Source organism: Penicillium brevicompactum (assembly GCF_028827555.1).
Source record: "Penicillium brevicompactum strain IBT 35665 chromosome Unknown utg000005l_segment0_segment0, whole genome shotgun sequence".
Taxonomy (NCBI): domain Eukaryota; kingdom Fungi; phylum Ascomycota; class Eurotiomycetes; order Eurotiales; family Aspergillaceae; genus Penicillium; species Penicillium brevicompactum.
The window spans coordinates 1,609,225-1,631,439 of NW_026623208.1; the positions used below are offsets into that span (position 1 = coordinate 1,609,225).

At 48.5% G+C, this 22,215-nt stretch overlaps 11 protein-coding genes across 11 annotated transcripts; 5 read left to right on the top strand and 6 right to left on the bottom strand.

The window, feature by feature from the left end:
• Window positions 1–373: 373 nt before the first annotated feature.
• On the bottom strand, window positions 374–867 carry N7506_006430 (uncharacterized protein; the record flags this gene model as incomplete). Its single annotated transcript, XM_056955723.1, has 2 exons — window positions 374–543; window positions 585–867. The coding sequence occupies 2 exons, from the start codon at window positions 865–867 to the stop codon at window positions 374–376; spliced, it is 453 nt and encodes a 150-aa protein (XP_056810057.1).
• Window positions 868–3,656: 2,789 nt separating this feature from the next.
• N7506_006431 (carboxylesterase/lipase family protein) lies at window positions 3,657–5,706 on the top strand (the record flags this gene model as incomplete). The annotated part of the gene is made up of 5 exons (XM_056955724.1): window positions 3,657–3,952; window positions 4,012–4,303; window positions 4,368–4,559; window positions 4,610–4,814; window positions 4,925–5,706. The coding sequence occupies 5 exons, from the start codon at window positions 3,657–3,659 to the stop codon at window positions 5,704–5,706; spliced, it is 1,767 nt and encodes a 588-aa protein (XP_056810058.1).
• Window positions 5,707–6,504: 798 nt separating this feature from the next.
• Window positions 6,505–8,472, top strand: N7506_006432 (DUF3176 domain-containing protein; the record flags this gene model as incomplete). Its single annotated transcript, XM_056955725.1, has 3 exons — window positions 6,505–7,021; window positions 7,054–7,535; window positions 7,606–8,472. 3 exons carry the CDS (start codon window positions 6,505–6,507, stop codon window positions 8,470–8,472), a joined length of 1,866 nt encoding a protein of 621 aa, XP_056810059.1.
• Window positions 8,473–8,751: 279 nt separating this feature from the next.
• Window positions 8,752–10,736, bottom strand: N7506_006433 (uncharacterized protein; the record flags this gene model as incomplete). The annotated part of the gene is made up of 2 exons (XM_056955726.1): window positions 8,752–8,830; window positions 8,896–10,736. 2 exons carry the CDS (start codon window positions 10,734–10,736, stop codon window positions 8,752–8,754), a joined length of 1,920 nt encoding a protein of 639 aa, XP_056810060.1.
• Window positions 10,737–12,458: 1,722 nt separating this feature from the next.
• Window positions 12,459–13,412, top strand: N7506_006434 (uncharacterized protein; the record flags this gene model as incomplete). Its single annotated transcript, XM_056955727.1, has 2 exons — window positions 12,459–12,766; window positions 12,830–13,412. 2 exons carry the CDS (start codon window positions 12,459–12,461, stop codon window positions 13,410–13,412), a joined length of 891 nt encoding a protein of 296 aa, XP_056810061.1.
• Window positions 13,413–13,677: 265 nt separating this feature from the next.
• N7506_006435 (uncharacterized protein) lies at window positions 13,678–13,986 on the top strand (the record flags this gene model as incomplete). The annotated part of the gene is made up of 1 exon (XM_056955728.1): window positions 13,678–13,986. The coding sequence occupies one exon, from the start codon at window positions 13,678–13,680 to the stop codon at window positions 13,984–13,986; it is 309 nt and encodes a 102-aa protein (XP_056810062.1).
• A 310-nt stretch (window positions 13,987–14,296) lies between these two features.
• N7506_006436 (uncharacterized protein) lies at window positions 14,297–15,016 on the bottom strand (the record flags this gene model as incomplete). Its single annotated transcript, XM_056955729.1, has 1 exon — window positions 14,297–15,016. The coding sequence occupies one exon, from the start codon at window positions 15,014–15,016 to the stop codon at window positions 14,297–14,299; it is 720 nt and encodes a 239-aa protein (XP_056810063.1).
• Window positions 15,017–15,070: 54 nt separating this feature from the next.
• N7506_006437 (uncharacterized protein) lies at window positions 15,071–15,364 on the bottom strand (the record flags this gene model as incomplete). Its single annotated transcript, XM_056955730.1, has 1 exon — window positions 15,071–15,364. The coding sequence occupies one exon, from the start codon at window positions 15,362–15,364 to the stop codon at window positions 15,071–15,073; it is 294 nt and encodes a 97-aa protein (XP_056810064.1).
• Window positions 15,365–15,377: 13 nt separating this feature from the next.
• N7506_006438 (uncharacterized protein) lies at window positions 15,378–15,860 on the bottom strand (the record flags this gene model as incomplete). The annotated part of the gene is made up of 1 exon (XM_056955731.1): window positions 15,378–15,860. One exon carries the CDS (start codon window positions 15,858–15,860, stop codon window positions 15,378–15,380), a length of 483 nt encoding a protein of 160 aa, XP_056810065.1.
• A 1,474-nt stretch (window positions 15,861–17,334) lies between these two features.
• Window positions 17,335–19,243, top strand: N7506_006439 (cytochrome P450; the record flags this gene model as incomplete). Its single annotated transcript, XM_056955732.1, has 6 exons — window positions 17,335–17,565; window positions 17,623–17,748; window positions 17,809–17,893; window positions 17,977–18,045; window positions 18,154–18,771; window positions 18,834–19,243. The coding sequence occupies 6 exons, from the start codon at window positions 17,335–17,337 to the stop codon at window positions 19,241–19,243; spliced, it is 1,539 nt and encodes a 512-aa protein (XP_056810066.1).
• Window positions 19,244–20,249: 1,006 nt separating this feature from the next.
• On the bottom strand, window positions 20,250–21,390 carry N7506_006440 (uncharacterized protein; the record flags this gene model as incomplete). Its single annotated transcript, XM_056955733.1, has 3 exons — window positions 20,250–20,568; window positions 20,631–20,983; window positions 21,052–21,390. 3 exons carry the CDS (start codon window positions 21,388–21,390, stop codon window positions 20,250–20,252), a joined length of 1,011 nt encoding a protein of 336 aa, XP_056810067.1.
• Between the last annotated feature and the right edge of the window lie 825 nt (window positions 21,391–22,215).

Here is a 22,215-nt window from a genome sequence, read left to right on the forward strand (position 1 = left end):
GGTGTGGACTTGATTTGTCGAGGTCTACATCTATACATGGAAGTTATGTGACTTTTACGCCATGGGTGACTATCCACTCTGTGCTTTACTATGTGGATCAAGTGGACTTTGACTAGGCTCGGGGCATTCTTACTAGGGCAGAGCTTAGGGTGAGATCAGTTCCACCTCCTGTCAAATCTGTCGATTGTTCTTGGCACATATCACCTTAGTGCTATATATCACAGAATTTGAGTTGATGAGAAGCTTTCGATTACAGACATAGAGCCAGTCTTGCAGACCAGCGAGAAGAAATTCCAATCGAGACCCATTTGTTTCTTATCCGTACACATGAAATGTAACCAAGTCAAGGTCTCTCTTCATAAGAGAAGACTGTTTATCCTGAGGTCACATGAAGGGGACCGTTGCCATCATCAACGGGGCAGCCATCGCTGTCGGAATCGAATTCAACGACACAGCTGGCATCCTGACCAATGGCGATGCCGATGAATGTCGTATCGGTCTGGCCCTCACCAGTTCCAAGACTGTTTCCATCACCGTCCTTGACTTCACATGTGTCAGGGTGACCTCCAAAGTCGGCCTTGCACTTGAATTTGCGGGGGAGCTCCAGCAATCGCCTTCGATAGTGAACTCGCGGCCGTCACCAGTGTTGTAACAGGGGGAGTGGTCATCAGGGAAGCCCTGGTCGTAGATCGCATCGCCGGCATCATTGATGATTGCAAAGCCGCTGTAGTGACCGTTGGTGTTTCCGCCAGATGGACCGGAGATGGTTGAGAAGTCACCGTTGGACCAAACAACCTTGAGGTGCTCAGCATAAACGGTGGCTGAGGTGGCCATCAAGGCAAGAAGGGCGTTTCGAAGAGGAGCCATAGTGTTTGATGTGTAGTATGAGATTGTATTGCGAGAGTGGGAATGGAAAGATTGATGCTTTCTCCATGCTCCTCCCTACGTGCGACTCTTTATACCTTCGCCCAGGTACTCTGATGATTCTACAATTTCAAATACTTGATGAATCCTTCACTACATTGAGTACTTGATAGTCTGTCAGATTACATCATGAGATGGATGACAGTTGCAGATGGTTGTTGAAGAATATAGAGGCAGCAAGCATGCCAAGGCCGCCCCCAAAGGTTAGCCTGGGGGGCGCATTGGGGGCGGTCTTGGCGCGAAATAAGCACCGATTTCCGAGTCATCACAACTTCTGCAGCGAATTATCCCAACCGCCGAGGGTAGTATTGAATTACGACCAGAATATATCAAATAGCTTCATGAATCTCTCACAAGTATAGATTACGCAATGGGAGTCATATTATGTATAGTTTCACATATATGCAGAAATGAAGCTTGAGGTAGCCCATCCTGAGCTCCGCAGAATTCACATTTCTACTCCGTGTGACATTCGGCAATCAATAAACCTGATGTACCTGGGGGATCGTCGAATCCTGAGGACCGCAGGGTCAGCAGAATAAGCAAGCTGAACCAAGGATTCAACCCGCCTGGAATGTGGGGCTGCATTTAGCCGGAATCCTTAAAATTGAGTGGCAACGGTCAACCTCCGTCCCAATTCCAAACTTAAGATACCCTTGGAACCCAAGATTCGAGAACTCTTCGATGCAACCTCTCAAATCCCGACCGGGGAGGAGGTGCTCCTATGCGATTGGAGTCCTATACAGGAACAAAAATAATTTCGTGCACGAAACACCAAACGACCCACCTCTATGGAGGAACTCCACCCCCGTACACTGGGTGCGATCTACCCCAAGGGTCCCGCCCCCACGGAACGAAATCCTCGTCTGACATCTTCAGTGAGTTTCAGGGACAGGAAATGACGCGTTCAATGTGGACCTAGGTGATAAATTGTTCTATTCGCTGAAGTTCTTCCGGGCATTGCGAAAGATCACAAGGATGGTAGATTTTTCACACGTGTGTTCTCGTGGAAGGAAATTGACCCGAAAGCGTTGGAGTTCGACGTGGTCTGTTTGAATTCTATGCTCACTACACTTGTACTGCTTGCTGAAGAATCTCATTGAGGTTCGCCCAAACATAGGTTCAATGACCGCTCTTAGTTACGGCGGGTGCTCTCGAAGTTTACCAGAGCTCTTGAGAGTTCCAAGCCCAAGGTTTGTCTACTCAACATGGTTTGGAGAGCTTCTATAATGACAGCCTTGGAAAGTTTTCAACGTGAGACGTAAAACAGTATCTAGCGTCGATGCTATAAGGAGGCACCGCATCCATTGATTCTAAAACATACTTGGTGTAAATGTCAACGGGCAATAACTGGTGAGCATAACGCCCCTAGCGATCGGCGCTCTGTTTCCGAAGGTTCCGACCAGAGGACTTGGCACTCCAGGGCCCAGGTGCCTGGGCATTTGCTTACTAAGCGCCTGAATCTTTCAAGGTTCCAAGGTTGGCAGCCCTGCAGGGCTCAACCATCAAGTCTCGCTGAACATATATCTCTCCTCTGTGAATTTCGGACGACCACAGCAAAAACCGACAAAGCACCCGAGGAAAGACCTTAATTTTCTCGAATTGAGGGCCTCTAATGTCCGGAAATAGCTGATATTTGGTTCTTTCGAAGTGGAATGCATCAGTGACTGACGACGGGCCGATCTACTGTACTAGAAGAAGCAACAAATCGCTTGAAGAATGACATGTTTGTATATTTGGAGGGTGAAATTAATGATGTACTGGCTAAAGGAAAGAACAGAGGCAGAGAGAGAGGCAGAGAGAGGCAGAGAGAGGAAAGAGAGAAGGGAGAGAGGGAGGAGGAGAGAGGGAGAGGGAGAGAGGGAGAGGGAGAGAGCTTGTCGAGCTCTACTCTGTAGTTGTTGGTTGGTTGGTTGGTTGGTTAACTAATCCACAGATGTCTGCCTTTTCGCAGACCGACTCCAGGGTCAAACTGCGCGGGTGCAGTGGAGCGTAACTAATCGCGCATCCAAGCCCTCGGGGGTCTCCGACAAGCGCAAACTCTCCAAAATTGCACTGATTCAAGCGAAGTGATCGCCAGTGGGCCAACAAACGAGCTAGGTGAAGGGCCAGTGGAAAAGGAGGATGTGATTTGTCATCGTAGATTTCGGGGCTAAGACTAAACCGAATCCAGTCTCATTTTTCCACGCTTGTACTCTGTGACAACCTTAGAATCCTTCTATCAGTACGGAGTACAGCCCTGGAGAGTACGGGGTAGCTAGGGAAGATTGAAGGATATCCCTCGTTAGCGTAAATTTGGGGGCCAGCATTAAGCCGAATATGGTTGTATTCTTCGATACTAACAAGCCGAAGACCAGATCCACTTCTGTAACTAGAGGAACTTAAGCACTCTCTTTTCTCCGATTGTGACCAATCCACCCATCTGTGAGGTACACCTTGCATCTTGAGATGTTGGTCTATACTCGATTGGGTTTAGGGCCAGGCGGCACGATTTGAAGACTAGTCCCTATTTGGTAATTAAGATGCATACCCAATTGGAAAAGGGCCCTGATCTCATTCAAATCCATAGTTGGGGCTGAACGAGGGACATAGGTTATATTGGTGCGAGGCTGAATTCAACATGAGGAGCTGAGGCTTTGCAGCACTTGGATCCATTCTTATAAAAGGGCCGAGTACGAGCTCCCAAATGCTCCGTTCATCATCATCCCTTGACACTTCAAATATCAGCGAAGATGAAGTTGCTCCTTCCAACTTCTCTGTCGGCAGTTGTAGCCACAGCTCTAGCATCACCCTCGGTCAATATTGACGCTGGCACTGTCAAGGGTGGAAAGTGCAGTGGTGGACAAGGTGCGGTCTATTACAAGGGCATTCCGTTTGCCGAGCCTCCCATCGGGGACTTGCGATTCGAACCTCCTAAGAGCTACAGCCAAAAGTACTCCGACGGAGTACTTGAGGCAACTAATCCTGCTCCATCTTGTATTCAATTTGGAACTCAAACTGTTCCATCCGGGGCCAAGTCTGAAGACTGGTAAGTCGCACCGGTGACCTAGAAAGAAATTGTTTGTTGATGCGATTATGTTCTTCCAGCCTCTACTTGGACATTTGGGCTCCATCTAACGCGACCAAGGACTCCAAACTTCCTGTGAAGGTTTGGGTCTTTGGTGGATCCGACACAGAAGGCGGCATTGAGTACCCTCTGTATGACGGCTGCAACTTGGCTGAGAAAGACACAATTGTGGTGTCACTGAACTACCGACTGGGACCCCTCGGTTTCTTGGCACTAGACGGTGCCGGATACCATGGAAATCAAGGAATCCAAGACCTGATCCTCGGATTCGAATGGGTCAAGAAAAGCATTTCTGCTTTTGGCGGCGACCCCGTGCGTGATTCCAACTTCAGCTTTATTCGCGGAACTCTTGACTGATGACCTTTTGACAATGCAGGAAAAGGTTCTTGCTTTCGGGCAATCGGCTGGTGCCACCGATGTGTACACCCTTACAACTCTCGCTGAGGCACCATCTCTCTTCAAGAGCGCTATCATTGAATCGATCGCTTTACCCCAATTGACAGACAAATCCATTGCCCAAAAGCTCGGTGTGTCGTTTGCGAAAGGCCTTAAATGCAGTCGCACGGACGTAAGTTGATCATTGCTCATGATGTGTATTCTGGGCTGACCTTTGTTTAGAAATCATGCCTGCGGTCCAAGTCCTCGGCAGACCTCCAGAAAGCATTTTATGCCGATACATACATGAATTCCGGCATCGGGGGCCTTTCCGGAATTGGTAGTTCCAGTAGGCAGACACCCGAATTCTGGCCAATTGTGGATGGCACAGTCGTCAAGGAGAATCCTCTCGATCGCGGCGCACAAGTCCCGACAGTCTTTGGCTCCAGTATGTTTTCTCTTCCCTTCTGTCGGATGATAAAACCAAGACTAACGCTTCGAACTTCCAAGACTAGCAGGAGGGGGCTTTGGCAACCATCGGAAGATATCAATCCCCAGCACTCATTGCAAACCTCACGGCGGCAGATTACAAGAATTTCCTCCGAGGAGACTGGGGCAGTGCGGCTTCGATGATCGAGAAGCATTACCCTCTTTCCAAGTTCGAGTCCGAAGCCAAGGAACTCGGATTGACAGCAGGATCCGGTGTCTTTAAAGCTATTGCCCAGGTCCTCACAGACGCACACTTCAAATGTCCGACGTACCAGAGTGCGCTTAGCACTGCGCGAAACGGCAAAGCGACATGGGCCTATGAGTTCACTCACAACAATACCTGTGCATGGTTAGACACGCTTGTTGCCCTCGGAGACAATTTGCCATTCCTCGGTGCCGCGCATACTGCCGAAATTCCATATGTATTCAGCAACTTGGATTTCAGCTACCCCGCAGAGAACTACACCTGCAGCAGCTCGCAAGCTGAGCGGAAGTTGAGCAACGAGATGATCAGCCTGTGGACTGCGATGGCGGAGAATGCCAAGCCATCAACAGAGGCTATTCAATGGCCGGATTTCAAGATCACATCAACAGGCTCAAAGACCCCCGGCATGGTCTTTGGCAACTCGAGTACGCCTGGAGAGATTGACTACTCCATGTGCAAGCTATGGGCTCAGATCAGCGCCAAGTTGGATAAAGGAAACACCACGGCCGGGCCTTCGGCTTCGTCGACCACTGCAGCTTCGCCTACTAGCTCTTCGGCGTTCAGCGGTGGAGTCACTGTTTCGCCTTCACTTAAGTATTCGCTTCTGTTGAGTGTTGCTTTGATAGGAGCTACTGTCCTGGTTTGAAGAGAATCGGGTTCAAACGATTTTTCAGGGCGGCTTGAGAATGAAGGGGATGTCAGTGATTGGAAGATTCCGAAGGGGGCCGTTTCACTTTGTATTATTTCCCGCCTTGGCGTTTCTCAGCCCTCATGCACTGGAGGGACAGCAAGGGTGGTTTTCATGTTGCACACCGAGGGAGATGTATCATATACTCAGTAAATGTGCTATCACAAGAGATAATGTTGTTCCAGAAAATTCTTCCAAGAACTGTTAGAGATTTGCGAGTATTGCAAGCAAGAGAGGGAAGAGCGAGTTTGAGATACGAAAGGCTGTAATCAGTATTGTAACACCCCAGTCTGTATGTTTTGTATTTTATGAATCCCAGAGCCTGACTGAAGACATACCCAAAAAGAGCCGAGTGGGCTGTTAATTAAGCTCTCATTCGAGTTTGAGCATTAGCTCCTCATATGTGATTAATTGAAAGTCAGACGTTTAACATTGGTGATCTTGGCACTCTTCACATAAACAGGACGGAGCCCCAAAAATAGCGCAGGTTTGCGCGAAACATGCGAGCTGACCATCGACTGGGATGAAGATGACTTGACGTGGCCACTAGGCTGAAAAAAGCGCAAGGCGTTTTTTTTTCAAACAAAACCAAAGAAATCTTCGACTTCGATACATCTTGCCCCGCTCAGGGCTGGGGCTGAGCAACAACGAACCTAGGTCTTGGGTGCATAAAAGCTTGTTTAATCGTTCACTCAGTGCATTTTGTGTGCTTTTGGTTACTGAGGTCGAGATCACTAGATAACACCAAGACTTTGAATGGCTACCCGCCATCCTTTCGCCGGGGAACATGACCAGGTGTCAGATTACGAGCCCCTCGCCAGATCCAGCATCGAAGGCGCTCACTCCAACCCCTGGCCGGAGACTCCCCTTTCCCAAAGGTCTAGAGATGATCCAGAAAATTTGGAGGACCGAGCATCCCCGTCCCAAGGCACATCTTACTCTCCGCCCACAAACATCCAGCAGGGCAACTTGTCCGCTCGGAGGAATATCATCCCAGACACATGGACGTCCGAGGGCATCGCCATCATATTCAGTGTGCTATGCTTTATCGCTATAGTTGTGGTACTTCAAGTCTACGACCAGAAGACCCGACCCGCGCTCCACTACGGGATCACACTCAACGCGATAGTCTCGATATTGACAACAGCATCCAAGTCCGCACTGCTGTTCGTGGTCGGGGAATGCATCGGACAACTGAAATGGGTGTGGTTCTACAAAGGCGACGAAAGGCGAAAACTCGGCGATATGCAATTATTCGACAGCGCTAGTCGCGGTCCAATGGGCTCGTTGATCATGACTTTCCAGCACCGCGGAGCATCGTTGGTGTCTTTGGGGGAATCGTGCTGGTCTGCGCTTTGGCTATCGACCCCTTCATGCAACAGATCCTGGTTTACCCGCTGAGACCGACAGTCATTGCCACCGGTACTCAGCGCGCAGCAGCGAAGCAGGCATTTAATCTCATCCCAGACGCGCTGGGAATGAATATGCAAGATGTTGCTTTTACCGGGGCCTGGTCCCATGACTTTGAAGTGGCTCCATCTTGTCCATCTGGCAACTGCACATGGCCCGAATTTAAATCTATTGGCATGTGCAGCCAATGCGAAGACGTGACTAGCAATGCCACTCTGATATGCGACTCACTGCAGCTCAATGCTAGCACCACCGGGGATTATAATGCGTCATGTAATATTTACAATGGCAATGGACAGAGAGGATTCTTTTCAGTTTCTGTCGAGCAGTATGGCAACATCAGCGATTCCATATACGTGTCCTTTCCACAGGATATCGTTTGGACGCCATATACACTCACCAAATACATCAGCAATGACACTTATGCCGGTATTCAGGAATCCACAGTATGTGGTTTCGCATGCGCACATTCTCTTGGCTCAAAATGACACAGCAGGGCTGGCCCCACTGCGCAATATGTCGAATGCGCTCAAGACCACGGTCAAACAGTGTGCGCTCGCGCTCTGTTCTCGGACCTATCAGATCACCGTGACCAATGGCACCGCCTCGACCAACATATCTGCCCCTGACTATGGCCATGTGTGGAGGGGCCCAGGGATAAGTCCGCAGTATGCAATGTGTTGGAAACCGGGCAAGGACGAACCAGTCCCGGTCCCAAACATCACCGCGACGACCTGGGCAAATCAATCCGAGTTTGCATTTTGCCAGGCAAGCTACTATTCACTGAATGGTTACTTTTCTGGTCAAGTCACCAATTCTTTACCGATGGATAACGCGTCCGCGACGTGGTTCTCTTTCCAAGTCGGGTCGAGTCTTGGGTCTGGTAACCCGAATGTACCAAAGATTGTTCGCACGGGGCTGGATGTTGTCATGAGGAATGTCGCAGCTTCGTTTACCAAGGCCGGGCTAGCTGGTAGTAATGACACGGTGGCTGGGACTATGATGGGAACCGAGGTATATGTCAGCGCGAACTGGCTGTGGATCATCCTTCCCGCGGTACTCACAGTCATGGGTGTGGTGTTTTTCATATTGACCATGATGATCAACCGTGCCCAGAGGCTGGATCTTTGGAAAAGCTCAATCCTGGCTGTCCTGTTTCACGGTCTGGACGATATGGAGAAAAGGGAGGCTGAGATACCGTGCGCAAGGGTTGGTCAGATGGAGGAAGTAGCGGAGCAAATGATGGTGAAGCTGATGCCCCTTGGTGATGAACCCAGGCTGGCTTTGAAGTCCCAAGCAGAGCTGGGAGACTGAGTACGCGCAAAAATCGCCGTTCCGATCAATTGGAATACCCTCTTCTTTTGGTTTGACTTGCTGTCTAAACAACGCCACCCCCCGAGGTCAAAAGATCGTTGATCCCAGCAAGCGTTTAGATGTTGCCCGCTGGAGAATTTATTCGAACAACTCAACCACACATTATTATTCATGGATTTCTTGCTTCCAAGCTATTTTTCTTGGATTTTTGTTTCTTCGTTATGTACTGAATTCAGGATGGCGATACTAATACAATTGTACATGATCCCGATGTATGTCTCAGGTCGAGCTATTAACTGTTGGACCCGGCAAAGTGAAACCCAGGCTCTCTCGTTGATGGTCTTGCACACGGGCATATCTGCGATCGCATAGTTAGCATTAAGAAAGACAGACACATAAGAAGAAAGAAAGAAGACAGCGTACTCCAACATAAGGCGAAACATATAAACATCCATATCATCATTGCGGAGGACCTTCGCAGCCCAATCCTGACCTTCTTCGCCAATTCTCTGAGCGATAACCTGGCCAGCAGGATCTTGCTCAAAAAAGCGAATAATCTCGGGTATCTCGTTGGCATCTTTGTTCAGCGGCACGTAGTGTACCCACGGGATCAGTAGTTCCTCATGCCACTCCCGGAAAAATGTTAGCTTCAGTGGAACGCTTTTGCTACGCATGAATGCGTAGAATCGCCCACTGTAGGCATGCCCGTCCATATCTAATAGATATCGGTAGTTCCATGCCTCGCTATGGTCTTCGCGATCAACCACATCGAAGAATTCCCACTCATCGTCGCAGTCTTCTTCGCAATCGACAATGTCAACAAAGTGGGCGTTGAAGTAGTCAGCGAGCTCGGTTTGATTTGCTTCGCGGGCCTTCCATCCTTCATCGCCTCCGATGCTGCAAGTAGAGTCTTGATTGCGTTCGAGAATCTGCTGTCCCGACTTTCGTTCTAGTGAGGCGATGACCCGCTGTCGCTGTAGGTTGTGCCAGGATCCACCATGACTATGTCCACCTGTAGTGGTTCCTCGCCAGTAAAGCTGTCTTCTTCTTGACTCCCATGAAATATCTGGTTCTGGCTCATAGCCTCCGACCTCTTCATAATACCACGGAGAAGGGATGGGTATGTCCTGAAAAAGAGACGGACGCGACATTGAAAACATGGGAACTAGCTCGTTTGTGAGCTTGAAGGCATTTGGCCACTCGAAAATCCCAAGCCGACGATGCATAGATGGACTGTTGCAGATATCGCTAGATGCGGATTGATTGTAGATGAACCCCAAAGGTTGAATGGCAAAAGCACTAGTATTGTCGGGCGCACTGCCATCGAGGTCCATAGTCGGACTATCGGGAGGGCACGATAATCGTGAGTAGAGCCAAGTTTCTTGTTTTTCGATGTTGAGAAATCTAGTTGTCAGGATTTCTGGTATGGGCTCCGCAGTATCATTGTTGCCTGAGAAAGCATCTAACAACGGGTTGCGGCTCAGGTTAGCCTGCGCTGCACGGCCTTTGAGCACCAATCGGTGCAGGTCTTGATGAGGCACCACGACGCGTGGTTCATCATGAACATTGAATTCGAGATCCATGTCTGGCAACCATTGCGCGAATTTGCCAAATTGCTTCATCGCGGCATCGCGTTGGAAATTTCCCTGGCCATTGCCCAAGTGGATAGCCTCGCCATTGCGTATCGAAATCCCCATCACCACGTTATCGAAACCCAGATCTTCTCTGACACGCGACCGAATTGTATGTGGTGACAGCCCCCAGAACGGGAGCAGTGAGTGGTATACCGCATCATACTCATCGATTAACATCGTATTGCGCTCCTTCGCAAACTCGTACCATTTGTCAAAGTGGGGCGGCGGCGGCATGTTGTACCGTCGACGGTATTCCAACACCGCCTCGTCTAAGGACTTCGATTGACGCGTCAACGTTTGATTGAATGTTTCCCTGGCATTTGACACAAGTGTGATGATGGGATGATCGCATAGTCGTTCATCCGCAATGCGAGTGAAGGATGTCGGCAATAACGGGAAACACCAGATGAAGAAGATGACTGCTACTAGCGAGCCAGCCACGGTCCAAGTTCTCTTGGTTGTGCGATTGTAATAGTTATATGACTTCTCTCGAGCTCCATCAAGCAGCTGGTAATTTGGTGGACTCCAGGGCCCTGCCCGAAAAGTGTCGAGGATAGCCATGATGCCAGCATGTAGGGATTGAAAGCGAGTCATTACCCACGGTCGGATTCGAAGAACAGTATGTACCATGTTGTTGCGCGCAGTCATCCCCGAAACTGCGAAGCGCCTGGAAAGAGGGAAGAGGAAGTTGCGGGCGCGAACTCAATCGCGGGCTTTTTGGAGTGGGCCTCGTGGGGATCGGCATGGGGCTCGGGACCTCAACGTCACGGCGGCTACAGAAAATGGGGCGGGAATGTTGCCAGCGCGGCACACGGATTCGATTTTCAATTTTCCATGGTATTTGGTGTTTGTTTTAGGATCACTCGGTGTATACAACCTGTTTATGGAGTATCCCGTACGGAAGGGACGGTAACTCCCAAGAGCCGCGGGACATGGCCCCGGGCCAAGTGGCCGAATCAGCGGGTTCCGGCATCCACGGCTCTCAACGTTTGGCTTTTTGATGGTTGCTTACTTTTGCTTGTTTACTTTTCACCTTCTACTCCGTAAGAAATGTGAGGCTCACCTCGGGTACTCCGTACTGCGCATGGTCTCTGATGGACTTGATACTTTGAAACGCTCCAACGCCGAGATCGGGCTTTCAAGCGAAACTGGCAAATTTCGTGACTCCACTTCGTTCGCGTCCTAGCTTACTCTGTAGATACAGTCCGCCTATCATTATTTCCGCACTCGAGTGGGACCGACTAATACCTGCCGCTCATGACTCGACCAGCACAATTTGTCACATATCACACGGCAAATTAGATACCCCTTGTAATTCTTCGCGCGCACTACTACGACAACCCTGTCAATTACGGAGTAGTCCGTACAGTAGCTCTTATCTTACCGCAGCAACAAGGGCGGTGACGTCCCCAGTTTTGGGGAGCAAGGTCCACGATTGCACCCGTATTGAAGCACCAGAGCCCTTTACGTATGCAATCAAACTGGAATAAACTTTCGGCGCTGCTGTTCCGTACGATGGACTTGATATGGCAGCCGGGGATTGTGGAGACAGGGCCGGTCCGCTGCCAGAACCACGGTCCCATTCCGGCAACGGGATCAACAGAGGGGTGGGGATTCTCGTGCTAAGGCCATCCCATATCTCGTGAACCAATTGACGTTTGAAACGACCATCATTGGTACCCGCAGTCGGCCTTTGTGTTCCTGGCTATATGCACTAACTAGGGACTCGCATGTTCTACATAAGCACCCACCGACGCCTCACGATATGCTTAGTGCTCCGTATGAAAGATGAAAATACAGATTTATTCTTCTATCCAAAACCTCTCCACATCCTCATCTGGATACTGTATCATCCGAGAAAGGAGCAGGATTATGGAATGATTGCCCTCATCATAACACTCGTCTCGTTGTTTTCACATGGTCTCTTACTTCGTAGCTTGGTTTAAAAGCTAGAAAGGAACTCCGTACTCCGTACTGTAATATCATTTTGGCCCCCTTTTCTTGCTGGTTTAGCGCCCATCGCCTTCACATATTTGTTAAATTATGTGATTTGTTTGTAAACAGAGTTAATGTTTTTTGGTATTTTGTACGGGTCAGACTGGCGAATAAAGAAATGGACAAAATGGCGTTTTCTATCAACACCCGACATCGTGCATGGAAGCCCTAGGATGTCTAGAAATAGTAATGTCCATTTCAGTCACTGTGTTCCGTACTAAAGACCAGTTCGTGATCTTAGGCCCATCAAGATGGAGAGCTAACGCTTTAAAACCCAGACTGCCCCACATACCCAATACCTTTCTGCTTCTTGTGAGCCTCTCAATCTTCCTTTCCTCTGGATCTTTAGCCGCAAATATGTCAGCTACCACTCCATTGGCTCTCACCACAACGTTCTCGCCGCCAGCAGCTTGCACTACCGAGACATGGTGGGTTGAGTATCTGACGGGCTCATACTATTTCACAACTTCAGTCACAGGCCCGCTATCAGGCTGGTTCTTCAGCCAGGGGCCAACAGACTGGAGTAGTTGCTTCCCTTCTGGCTATCAAGCGACGACCGATTTCTACTACTCACCTGGCGTATGCCCGTCCGGCTATTCAATAGCCAGTGCGACGACAATCAGTCTTGGGACTAATACTGAGACTCGGGCAGCCTGCTGTCCATCGTGAGTCCCCGTACTCGCCATGCTTCTAGCCCCGAATTTCGTTAACAACCATTAATTTTTTAGGAGGTACACCGCCCAATCGAATAACAATTTGGTGTGGTATACGGCGAATCGATGTTTTTCGGACAACAAAGATCCGGATCATGTATGGACGTACAGCGATGGTGATTCAGTGACCAGCATAACAACTTCCGGTGGAATAAACGCCAAGGCCGTTTTTATTCGCTGGCAAGAAACCGACTTTCAGACAACCACCACGACAGCCTCAGAAGTTACTAGTACGAGATCGGTCGCAAGAAACACAGCTTCGGTCTCTGGGCCATCGGCCACGGCAACCACTGCCATCTCAACAGACGATACGAACTCCCAACAAGCCGAGCCATCAAGAGCATGGATTGCCGGACCTGTTATTGGAGCAGTCGTTGCATGCGCTCTCATCGCGCTGGTTGCAACATGGTACAATCGACGACGATGGCATCAGAAGAACCCTGTGGCAACCAAATATACGCCGCAAACCGCACATGAGCTTGCATATCAACCTTCTCACTACATGGCAGAGCTTGGCCAAGATCCCAAGGTCTATGAGGTGCCATCGCAGCCGATTTATTCCGGGCCATTCGAGCTTCCCGCGCCAAAACATCGATGAGAGAACTATTGTCCCGCACTTTCGGGGAAAATTGCATTGTTCCAAATACGGCTGAGTCGAATGATAGTTTTGGCATGACGGCTGGCGTTCATAGGGCTTGTGGAGCACTACTTTTGGGGTTGGGCTTTCCATGTAGTGTTCATGTATTTATCAAGCAACCCAGTTAAGTAATAAAGTTTCTAGAAATGATATCATTTCTTCCACTTGGCTTCACCTCGATATTCTTTGCTTTGTAAATTTGTAGGATAGATTTTAGTTTGAAAAAATGGTTGCCGCTGGTATCAAGATTATCGATAAGATTCGTTGCGTCGCTCGCAACGTGCAGTCTTCGGGCCCGGTTCCCGAACCCCTCACGACGCGAAGTGAGACCGCCGACTTGATGCTCAAATGCTGCGGAGAAGTGAGAGGAAGGAACTTCACCACTGAATATGCACTCTTTGAATATTTCCGTGATGCTGTGCCGAATCCCCACACTGCGCTTGAGGAGACCCTTCTTGACCAACATGTTATGAATGTGAATAATGCACATCGGTTCGGGAACAGTGTCCCAAATGAGCATCGCAGCACCATATGACAGCTCAAGTGCTTCTGATAAACCAGCACCACACAGAAACGGGGAATACTCCCATAGTCCATTGCTGTTAGTTTCAGAGAACCGCGACGGGGGGGACTCCCACCAAGCCGTCTTTGTACAGGCTTTCCCCAAGCCACTTGGAGAAGTCATCGTGCAGGTGAGCCACGAGATCCGTGAAAGAGGTGTTGCGCTTGGGATCACCATGCAGAATTGCATCCATGTCAAACAGTTGTTTCAAAACCTGGATCGAGTGATGAATACCGATCGTCTTCCTTTTATGCTCTCGGTCCATGAAGATATCAACATCGCGTCAGGGCCTGAAGTCCGACGCAGGAGAGGTTACCACATGGCCGATGAGGGTGCCTACCGACCAACCACGAGACACAGCCAGAGAGTCTACCATGCATTGTGACTGGAAGACATGGTGGGGCAAGATTTTCGCCCGGATGTCCGTTCCAGCCTTTTGCATGGCCAGATGTGTGATATTCCCAGCAAATTCGTTTATGCCGAATAAGCGTCGGTGCTTGCCCCACGGTCCGTCCCGCGACCAGTTTACCTGCTCGAGCGGAATTTTCTGTTTTTGTTCTGTCCGGTGTTGGACCACAACTGAGGAGTAAACGTTGACCATGTCGTACAGCCAGTTAATGGTGTATGTCCGGCGCCACTTCAGGCGCTCCTGTCGGCTGGCCTCTGTAAGATTCAAGTTTGGATCCCAAGCTCGAATCCTTTTCTGCATGGCTTTTGTGGGGTTTCCAGTGCGGGTTTTCTGATAGTCGGTGACGAAATCGAGAAGATCTTGGTACCCATGCAAAAAGAGCTCCTCTCTCACATCCATGTCAAACTTATGTGACACTTCATGCGTTCCACTAGTATGTTCTCGTGTACCTTCAATGTGAATGCTTACTCGTGTCTTGTCGGGGTTTCCAAGTGTAAGAGTCTGCACAATGGTCTCGAAAGAGTCACGATCAGGGAAATCGACAAAGATCTGTGATTGGGTATCCTTGATCATACCGATAGCGACATTGGACATGCTAGCTGCTACAGCGCTGTTCAGGCCGTGATAAGCCACTTGGCGCCAAACACCTTAGAGGTGATGACGCATCTCCATCATTTGGTGAAGCAGCGAGTAGACAGCCATCAAATAGTCGGTAGGAGTGCCGCTTTCGTCCTCGATAATCCGATAGCTCTCTAACGGCAGCTTTTTCAAATTGGAAGCATCGGCGCTATCAGCTGCCGTGCTCTCGCTCTTTGGATGTTTGCCTTTCTTGCCATGTTTCGTCTTTTTGTGTGGCTTTCGCTTCGGTCTCTTTGTTGGGGTATCAAAGCTGGCTTGTGCAGCAACATCAGTCACCCCATCGTCACTGCCGTTGGCGGTCATGCCTTCTTGGACCTCAGCCTTTGTATTGTTGTCCAGGTTTAACGTCGAAGAACATGTATGTAAAGATGATTTCCTCGTCGTTTCCGTCGGGCACATCATTGCGGGCACTCTTCTCTGCTACCCAGAGCTTCCCTCCCAGGGCATGGAACGCGATAGTGAGGCCATCGATCCAGTGCTTGTGGGATTCGTTGCTTTTTTGGATTTCTGATTCTTGAGCCGATGTGGCGACCTTCAAGAAGATGTCATGTGTTTTCTTTCTGGCATCAATGATCGATCCAAAAAGCCGAAAGATCGTTGTCGGAATCGGGTGGAGATGTTTGGCTATCAGAGCCGATAGGGACTGGAGTGTGGTCAAAGACACCACTCCAGTGGAGTTGATGGCTGTAGCAGCCTCTGATGGGTGTTGCTGAGTGATCTCAGCTGAGGTTTGGAGGATCCAATAAACAAGGCGACTCTGGTCGCGCTTGTAGGTCAGGTATGTGTTACGGTCAGCCATCGGATGGTTTCAAACGCTTGGGCTTAGGTAAATGTTGACTTGTGATGAAAGGAGAAATGAAAATAATGAGAGTAAAGTGAAGTGGATACGGTACCCGAGAGTGTCAGTGGAGTTTATGCCAGCTCCATATCACTCGCCCCCTTCCCGTATAGGGTTGATTTGTGCCTTATCCCCACACAATTTTGTATTCGAAGGGCCGATATGCTAACATGGGGCCTGGACAACTTTAAATCACGATCAAAGTACCGCGAACCTGTTAGGAGCTCAACTCAGGCGCGCTAACCACTGGACCAAAAGGTACACACAACCTTGGAATAAAGGCGCGTATCATTTCCTCACAGCTATATATAAAAACACCACCTGGGTAACTCAACCAATGCCACAACGCAGTTGTAACAGAGCCCGATGCAAAGTGACTGACTTCCAAGATTCTCTTTCCAAAGTTGGGCGGTGGTCATTTCTAGATTTCATAACCAACCTTGGGAGAGGAATCGGTGTTTTGAATGGTTACTTTCCAAGGTTTGTCTGTTTGTTTCGCTGTGCAATGAGGGACCTTGGCCCCTGGAGGCCGGGAGAGGTCGCACCCTGATGGGGATAATCACCTTTTTCCACGGTCGCCAGTGCCCGATTCCCTTAATCCAAAGCTTCTGGGTGTGAACTTCGTAGTGAAGGAAAAGAACAGGTAACGCACAAAAAAAGAAAAAAAGAAATTGTAGAGCAACATGGGGATCGAACCCATAATCTCTTGAGCCGAAATCAAGCGCCTTACCATTAGGCCAGCTGCCCACGTTGAAGGAAAATAAACCATCTCAAGTTACATTACTTTGACAGTCTAGCTGTGTAGTTGTTCTTCACTGTTTTCATTTCGACCCAGTGGCTCCAGACGGTTGGTTATTCTCCCCCCCTTTGCCCTCTACAAATACAACTTTGGGACCTACGTCACCGCGCATTACTCCAGGCCAATCAAAACTTCAGATCGCGCGCAGACAACGGCGCCGAGAACTGTGTTTCCTTTTGACGAGTCTTCGCAATCGCGAAGTTCTGCTATGCCCTCTAGCCGAGTCGGTCGCAACACCGACACGCTTTATTTGCCGAAAGTGATCGGAAATCACCACGCTTTAAGATACACCTGCCCAGGTGGGCATCATTCACTAAGAACGAGGCGCATGCAGCATGCAGGAATTGGACGTAAGACCCACCTTGAATACAGACCGGTACACCTGCTAGTTATGATCAGGGTCCAGTAATCAATCACCTGGGCATTCCGTGTCTTCCGGCCTATCTATGATGGCAAATCTGACATGTACATGGAAGTTCTCTATACCTATCGCATATTGTTGCTCTGACTATAAACGCCTATCTCAATGGTACAAATCGGATTTTATTTTTTGCCTATTCAAACCCATATATTTTTCTCACGACCACAATTCTCTCTGATTTTTTCCTGTCTTGCGCTCATGCAACAACAAGCATCATGAACGTCCCTCTTTCAAGTGCCGTCGAATACCTTTACGAAGAATCAGGCATTCTTTTGAAAATGGCAGTATTCGTACTGTTTATCTATGCTCTTCTTCCAAAGCCTACCTACAAAACAAATGTCAAGGTTCCCACAATCAAGTTTGTGAGCCCTTGGCTTCCAGAAATCTTCAGTCGTCTGCTTTTCAATTCCTACGCGCCATCCGTAATCTACGGTGGATATGCTAAGGTCTGAGTTTAACATGTGCCACAAGTTTGTCAAAGGGTGCAACTGACATCCAGGTAGTACAAAGCGTCTGGTTATAAGATTTTAAAGCCTGATGGAGACCTTGTTGTTCTCCCAACTAAGTATGTCGAAGAACTTCGGCAATTGCCGGCATCAACCTTGAATGCCCTGGAGGCAACATTTTCGGTTAGTTTTGGGTGATCACCTTGTCAAATTTGTCTGAATACTGATATATTGAGCGATCAGGATCATGTTGGCGAATACACGACTATTCTGACAGACAGCCACCTGCACACCGAGACGATACAAAAGCGATTGACTCCGGCAATCGGTGAGAAAACTTTCCTGTGTTCTTTTCGAATTAATTATATTTTCTTGTCTGATCTTATTTCGACGTGCTGACTTGTTATCTAGGGAGACTCATCCCGAGAATTACCTCCGAGTTGGAATATGCGTTCCAAGTCGAACTGCCGAGTTGTGAGGGTGAGTCGGCACCTCATAATAGATCGAGAGTCGATGAGAGAGCTGCAATCCTTTCAACCTTGATTTCCTATATATACTTAAGTTAGACGCTAAACTCGTGGTTTGCAGATCGCTTTGTTGCAATCAATTCATACGAAGTATTCCTTCGTCTCGTTGCTCGGGTGGGTGCTCGCATATTCATCGGCGATGAGCTGTGTCGCGAGGAAAAATGGATTGAAGCTTCAATCGAGTACACCAAGAACATATTCTTAACCATTGCCTTGATGCGCCCTGTGCCTGGCTTTCTCCATCCCATAGTCGGACGGATGCTTCCCAGCAGTCGACGCCTCGACAAGCAACTGTCATACATTCAAAGCGAACTTCTCGGTCCTCTGATTGCCAAGCGCCGAAATATGGAGGCAACCTCCGACCCTCATTATAAAAAACCTGATGATTTTCTTCAGTGGATGATGGACCTGGCAAAGACGGAGACAGAGTCACAACCTTCCAATCTGGCTCATCGGCTGCTTGGCCTGACAAGTATGGCCGTCGTCCATACCAGCGCAATGAGTATGACCCATATCTTGTACGACCTTCTAGTGATGCCGCAATGGAAAAAGCCGTTACTCGACGAGGTTTTGACCCAACTTCCCGAATGGGGAAGCATTTCCCAAGCCAACCTCAACAATCTCAAGATTATGGACAGCTTCTTGAAAGAATCACAGAGGTTCAACCCTCCTGGTGAACGTGAGTGGTTGGCGGTCGCAGTATGGAATAATGAAGACCAACTAACAGATTTTCAACTTCAGTCTCCTTCCACCGCGTCGTGAAACAGGATCTGACTTTATCTGATGGACTGTTTCTTCCCAAAGGGACTCATATATGTATGGCGTCGGGTCCCATTTCGCGTGATCCCGACGTGATTGAAAACCCGGCAGCTTTTGATGCATTCCGCTATACGAAGCAAAATGCCCAAACCTCAGGGTTTGTGAGCACGGGTTCTCAGCACATGCATTTTGGCCTAGGTCGATATGCTTGCCCCGGGAGATTTTTTGCATCCTTCGTAATGAAGTTGGTACTCAGTCGGTTTTTGATGGATTATGAGTTCAAATTTGCCCCCGATCAAACAAAACGACCGGATAACTTGCTGATTGGGGATAAAATTGTCCCAAATGTATCGACGGCAATATTCATCAAGAGAAGGGCTTCTTCGATCTAGAGTTGATTCCCACGAGCTCGGACATGATAACACAAGTCGTGGGTCACAATGATAATATTCTATATCAAATTACTTCGTCTTTCTAGGATTATACAATTCAATTTCTTCCGTTGCTTTCATTCTCGCCTATATTTTCTTTCTATCACACCGATGCACATCGGGGCTTTTATGGCTACCCAATTTTCAGGTTCCCCACAGGTAAAGAACCAGCGTAAAGTCCTCCCTTCCTCCCTCACCTCTCACCTCTCACCTCTCACCTCTCTCCTCTCTCTCTTCTTGCTTCTCTTTCCTTCCCCTTTTTACTCTCTTATCTCTCTTCTTTCTCTCCAGGGCTCCTTAGCTCCAGCTATACATCTGATCGTGTACATTCATGCCCTGTATTACTTGCTAGCGATCCTTTGTTCCTTACAACACGTCTAAATTCGGTGCCTAACCCACCCAAAGCTTACACCAAAGCTCTCTTTACCATTAGAAAAGCCATGCTTATATTGGTTTCTAGATTCAACAAGCTTTGTATGCCCATTATTTCCTCAAATCAAGGGTAGGAGACGATAAGATATCAAGAAGAGAGCAGATACATTTGGTATTATAGTATATCGTGAGACAAACAGAGGAAGCAGAACTAGAGAGCTCTCTTGATCTACGTCAGCTATTCACCTGCAGGGAGCCTGGCAGACCAGACAGCCAAGGCTCCGACATAAGGTCTTCCAAGGTTCTATTGGATATCCAAGAGCTGAAGATACTTAAGAAAAGAAGAGAAAGATAGAGAGAGAGTATCGCGAGAGAGCACCGCAAAAATGTACGATTTGTAGAATTGTGAAGAGACAAGGAGAAGAAGAAGAGGGAGGGAGAGAAGCTCCCGCCATCTGCGCCATCTATACCTGTGGGGATCCTGACAAACCAGGCAAACAACAAACAGAGAGAGAGAGAGGGGGGGGTTCTTGACACTGGATAGGGCTCGGTGCTCTGACCTTCCAATGGCCCGATTTTCACCCTCAGTAGGGTCTCATTTCTTGATATCAAGCTTTTCCTTCCTACCCCAGAGTTCCAGCCACTCTTTGACGGGGGTATAGGATTCAGCTAGCTCTGCAGTGCATACTCCGCGTACGTAGTCGCCTCTGATTACCTTGAGAGCGTTGCGAACATTCTGGGGAGACGGGTTTTTTAGGGAAGCAGATACCCAATGCCCATCAGGTGCATCCAATGCCAGCACAATGGGATAAGTCATCTCACGATTGTACAGATCCTCAGCAACTGCCCCCTTCATCTTGGCATACTCCGAAGAGAAAACGTTCTTGCAGTCATTTTGCAACTGCGAGTGCCAGCTGTACACCGGTCAAAACTTTATCTCTCAAAACAGATGTTCCAAGTTGGTAGTACCACTTACGCAACCATGGTAAATGTCTCGTCCATAGAGTCATCACCAAGCACAGTGTGCCCAAGTAGTCGAAATAGAGCACCCGTTTTCAAGGAGGCCATTTGTCTATATGCCGCGGCCCTGTCAGAGGCTGAGATAGGAAAGCCCCCAAGTCCATCCCTGCGCCAGACGAGAGACAGGTCTTGACCCTCGAGGATATCCTCAAGATCCTGTGTCAGCCACACTGCCAATTTTGGAAAGTCTTTGGTGGTTTTTGCAATTATTTGCGTGACTCTATAATACGCGCGATTTGCAGTCTCTGATGGGCCATATATGGTGTGAGCAGCGGGGCGTCCTTTGCGATAGTAACTTCCGTCGGAGATCTTCAGACCAATCAAATCAGTATGACTTGCGCTCATAGCATATAGAGTACCTAGCAAATGGCTCTCACGTCGTCAACCAGCATCAAGCAAAGGTGAATTGTGTCCATAATCTCTAACACCATCAGGTACTTAGGATAGTCGTCGTATCGAAGCTTTGGGGACAGCTTGTTCACAAAGCGGGCCCAGTGATGCTTTCCATAGATATTGCGAAGATACTCGTAAGGGCATTCGAACTCAGTCAGCTGCTGGGGGTTCATTTGTCCGATCAGTTGGGACTTCATATACCACCACCGAGGAACATGAACACGGTCAACAAGGATATAAACAAAACCGATGAGAGTAGCCATGCAAAATATCGAGCCAAAGTTTTGCAATGCCATATCTAACATAGTTCCAAAAGTTCTCATGGTATACTGAGGTATACTCTGGACCTGCAAGTTGAAGAGAGGCAGTGTGTGAGATGCGCGAAAAATCGGACAAGAAAAAAGAATCAATCAATTGCAGAATTTATTGGAAGCCGTAGAATTCCTTCTGACACATTGTTATATCCAACCAGCTCTGCAAAATCAAATGGTGTGTGACCCTTATTTTGTTTGTTTGTTGTTAAAAAAAGAAAAGAAATTCGGTGTCTCCGTTCAATACTCCCGAATCAAGCCTATGCATGCTAGCCTCCCTTCCAAGGTTACTGGGGGTCAGCTCCTCCGAATTTATTGATAATACAATTCATTTTTGATTGTCTCTCCGCTGTGTAACTTGCTCATTGACTCTTTGGATCCTAAGTTTTGTTCTCGGAAAGGACTGAAGAAGATAAGCAACCGAGCATTCTGTCCAATAACAAAACAAGAATCTTGGGGCTGGTAAGCGAGACTCGTATCCCTTCTACCCAGATACAATTGTTCAGCTGGAAATACAAAAGAATGATGGTTTTGAAACCACGACAGTGCATCTGTCGTTGGGTAATTGCCAAGCGAACCAGCGTGCCTGGGTGGATATAGCTCACTGCATATGTGACTGCTTTGTTCGAGGGTCATAGCCTCAATGCAGCGAGCTTGCTGTGGGCCATCAATTCCCTGTTTATTCCATTGATTACTTAGGACCATATGGTATATTCATACGAATACTATACTGTGATCAAGCTGCATTAAAACCCGGCCTTGTAGGTATGGGCATAGGAAGTACCTATCATTATATTCTCAACCCATAAATAGGCTTACATCTGAGCGGTCGGCTTA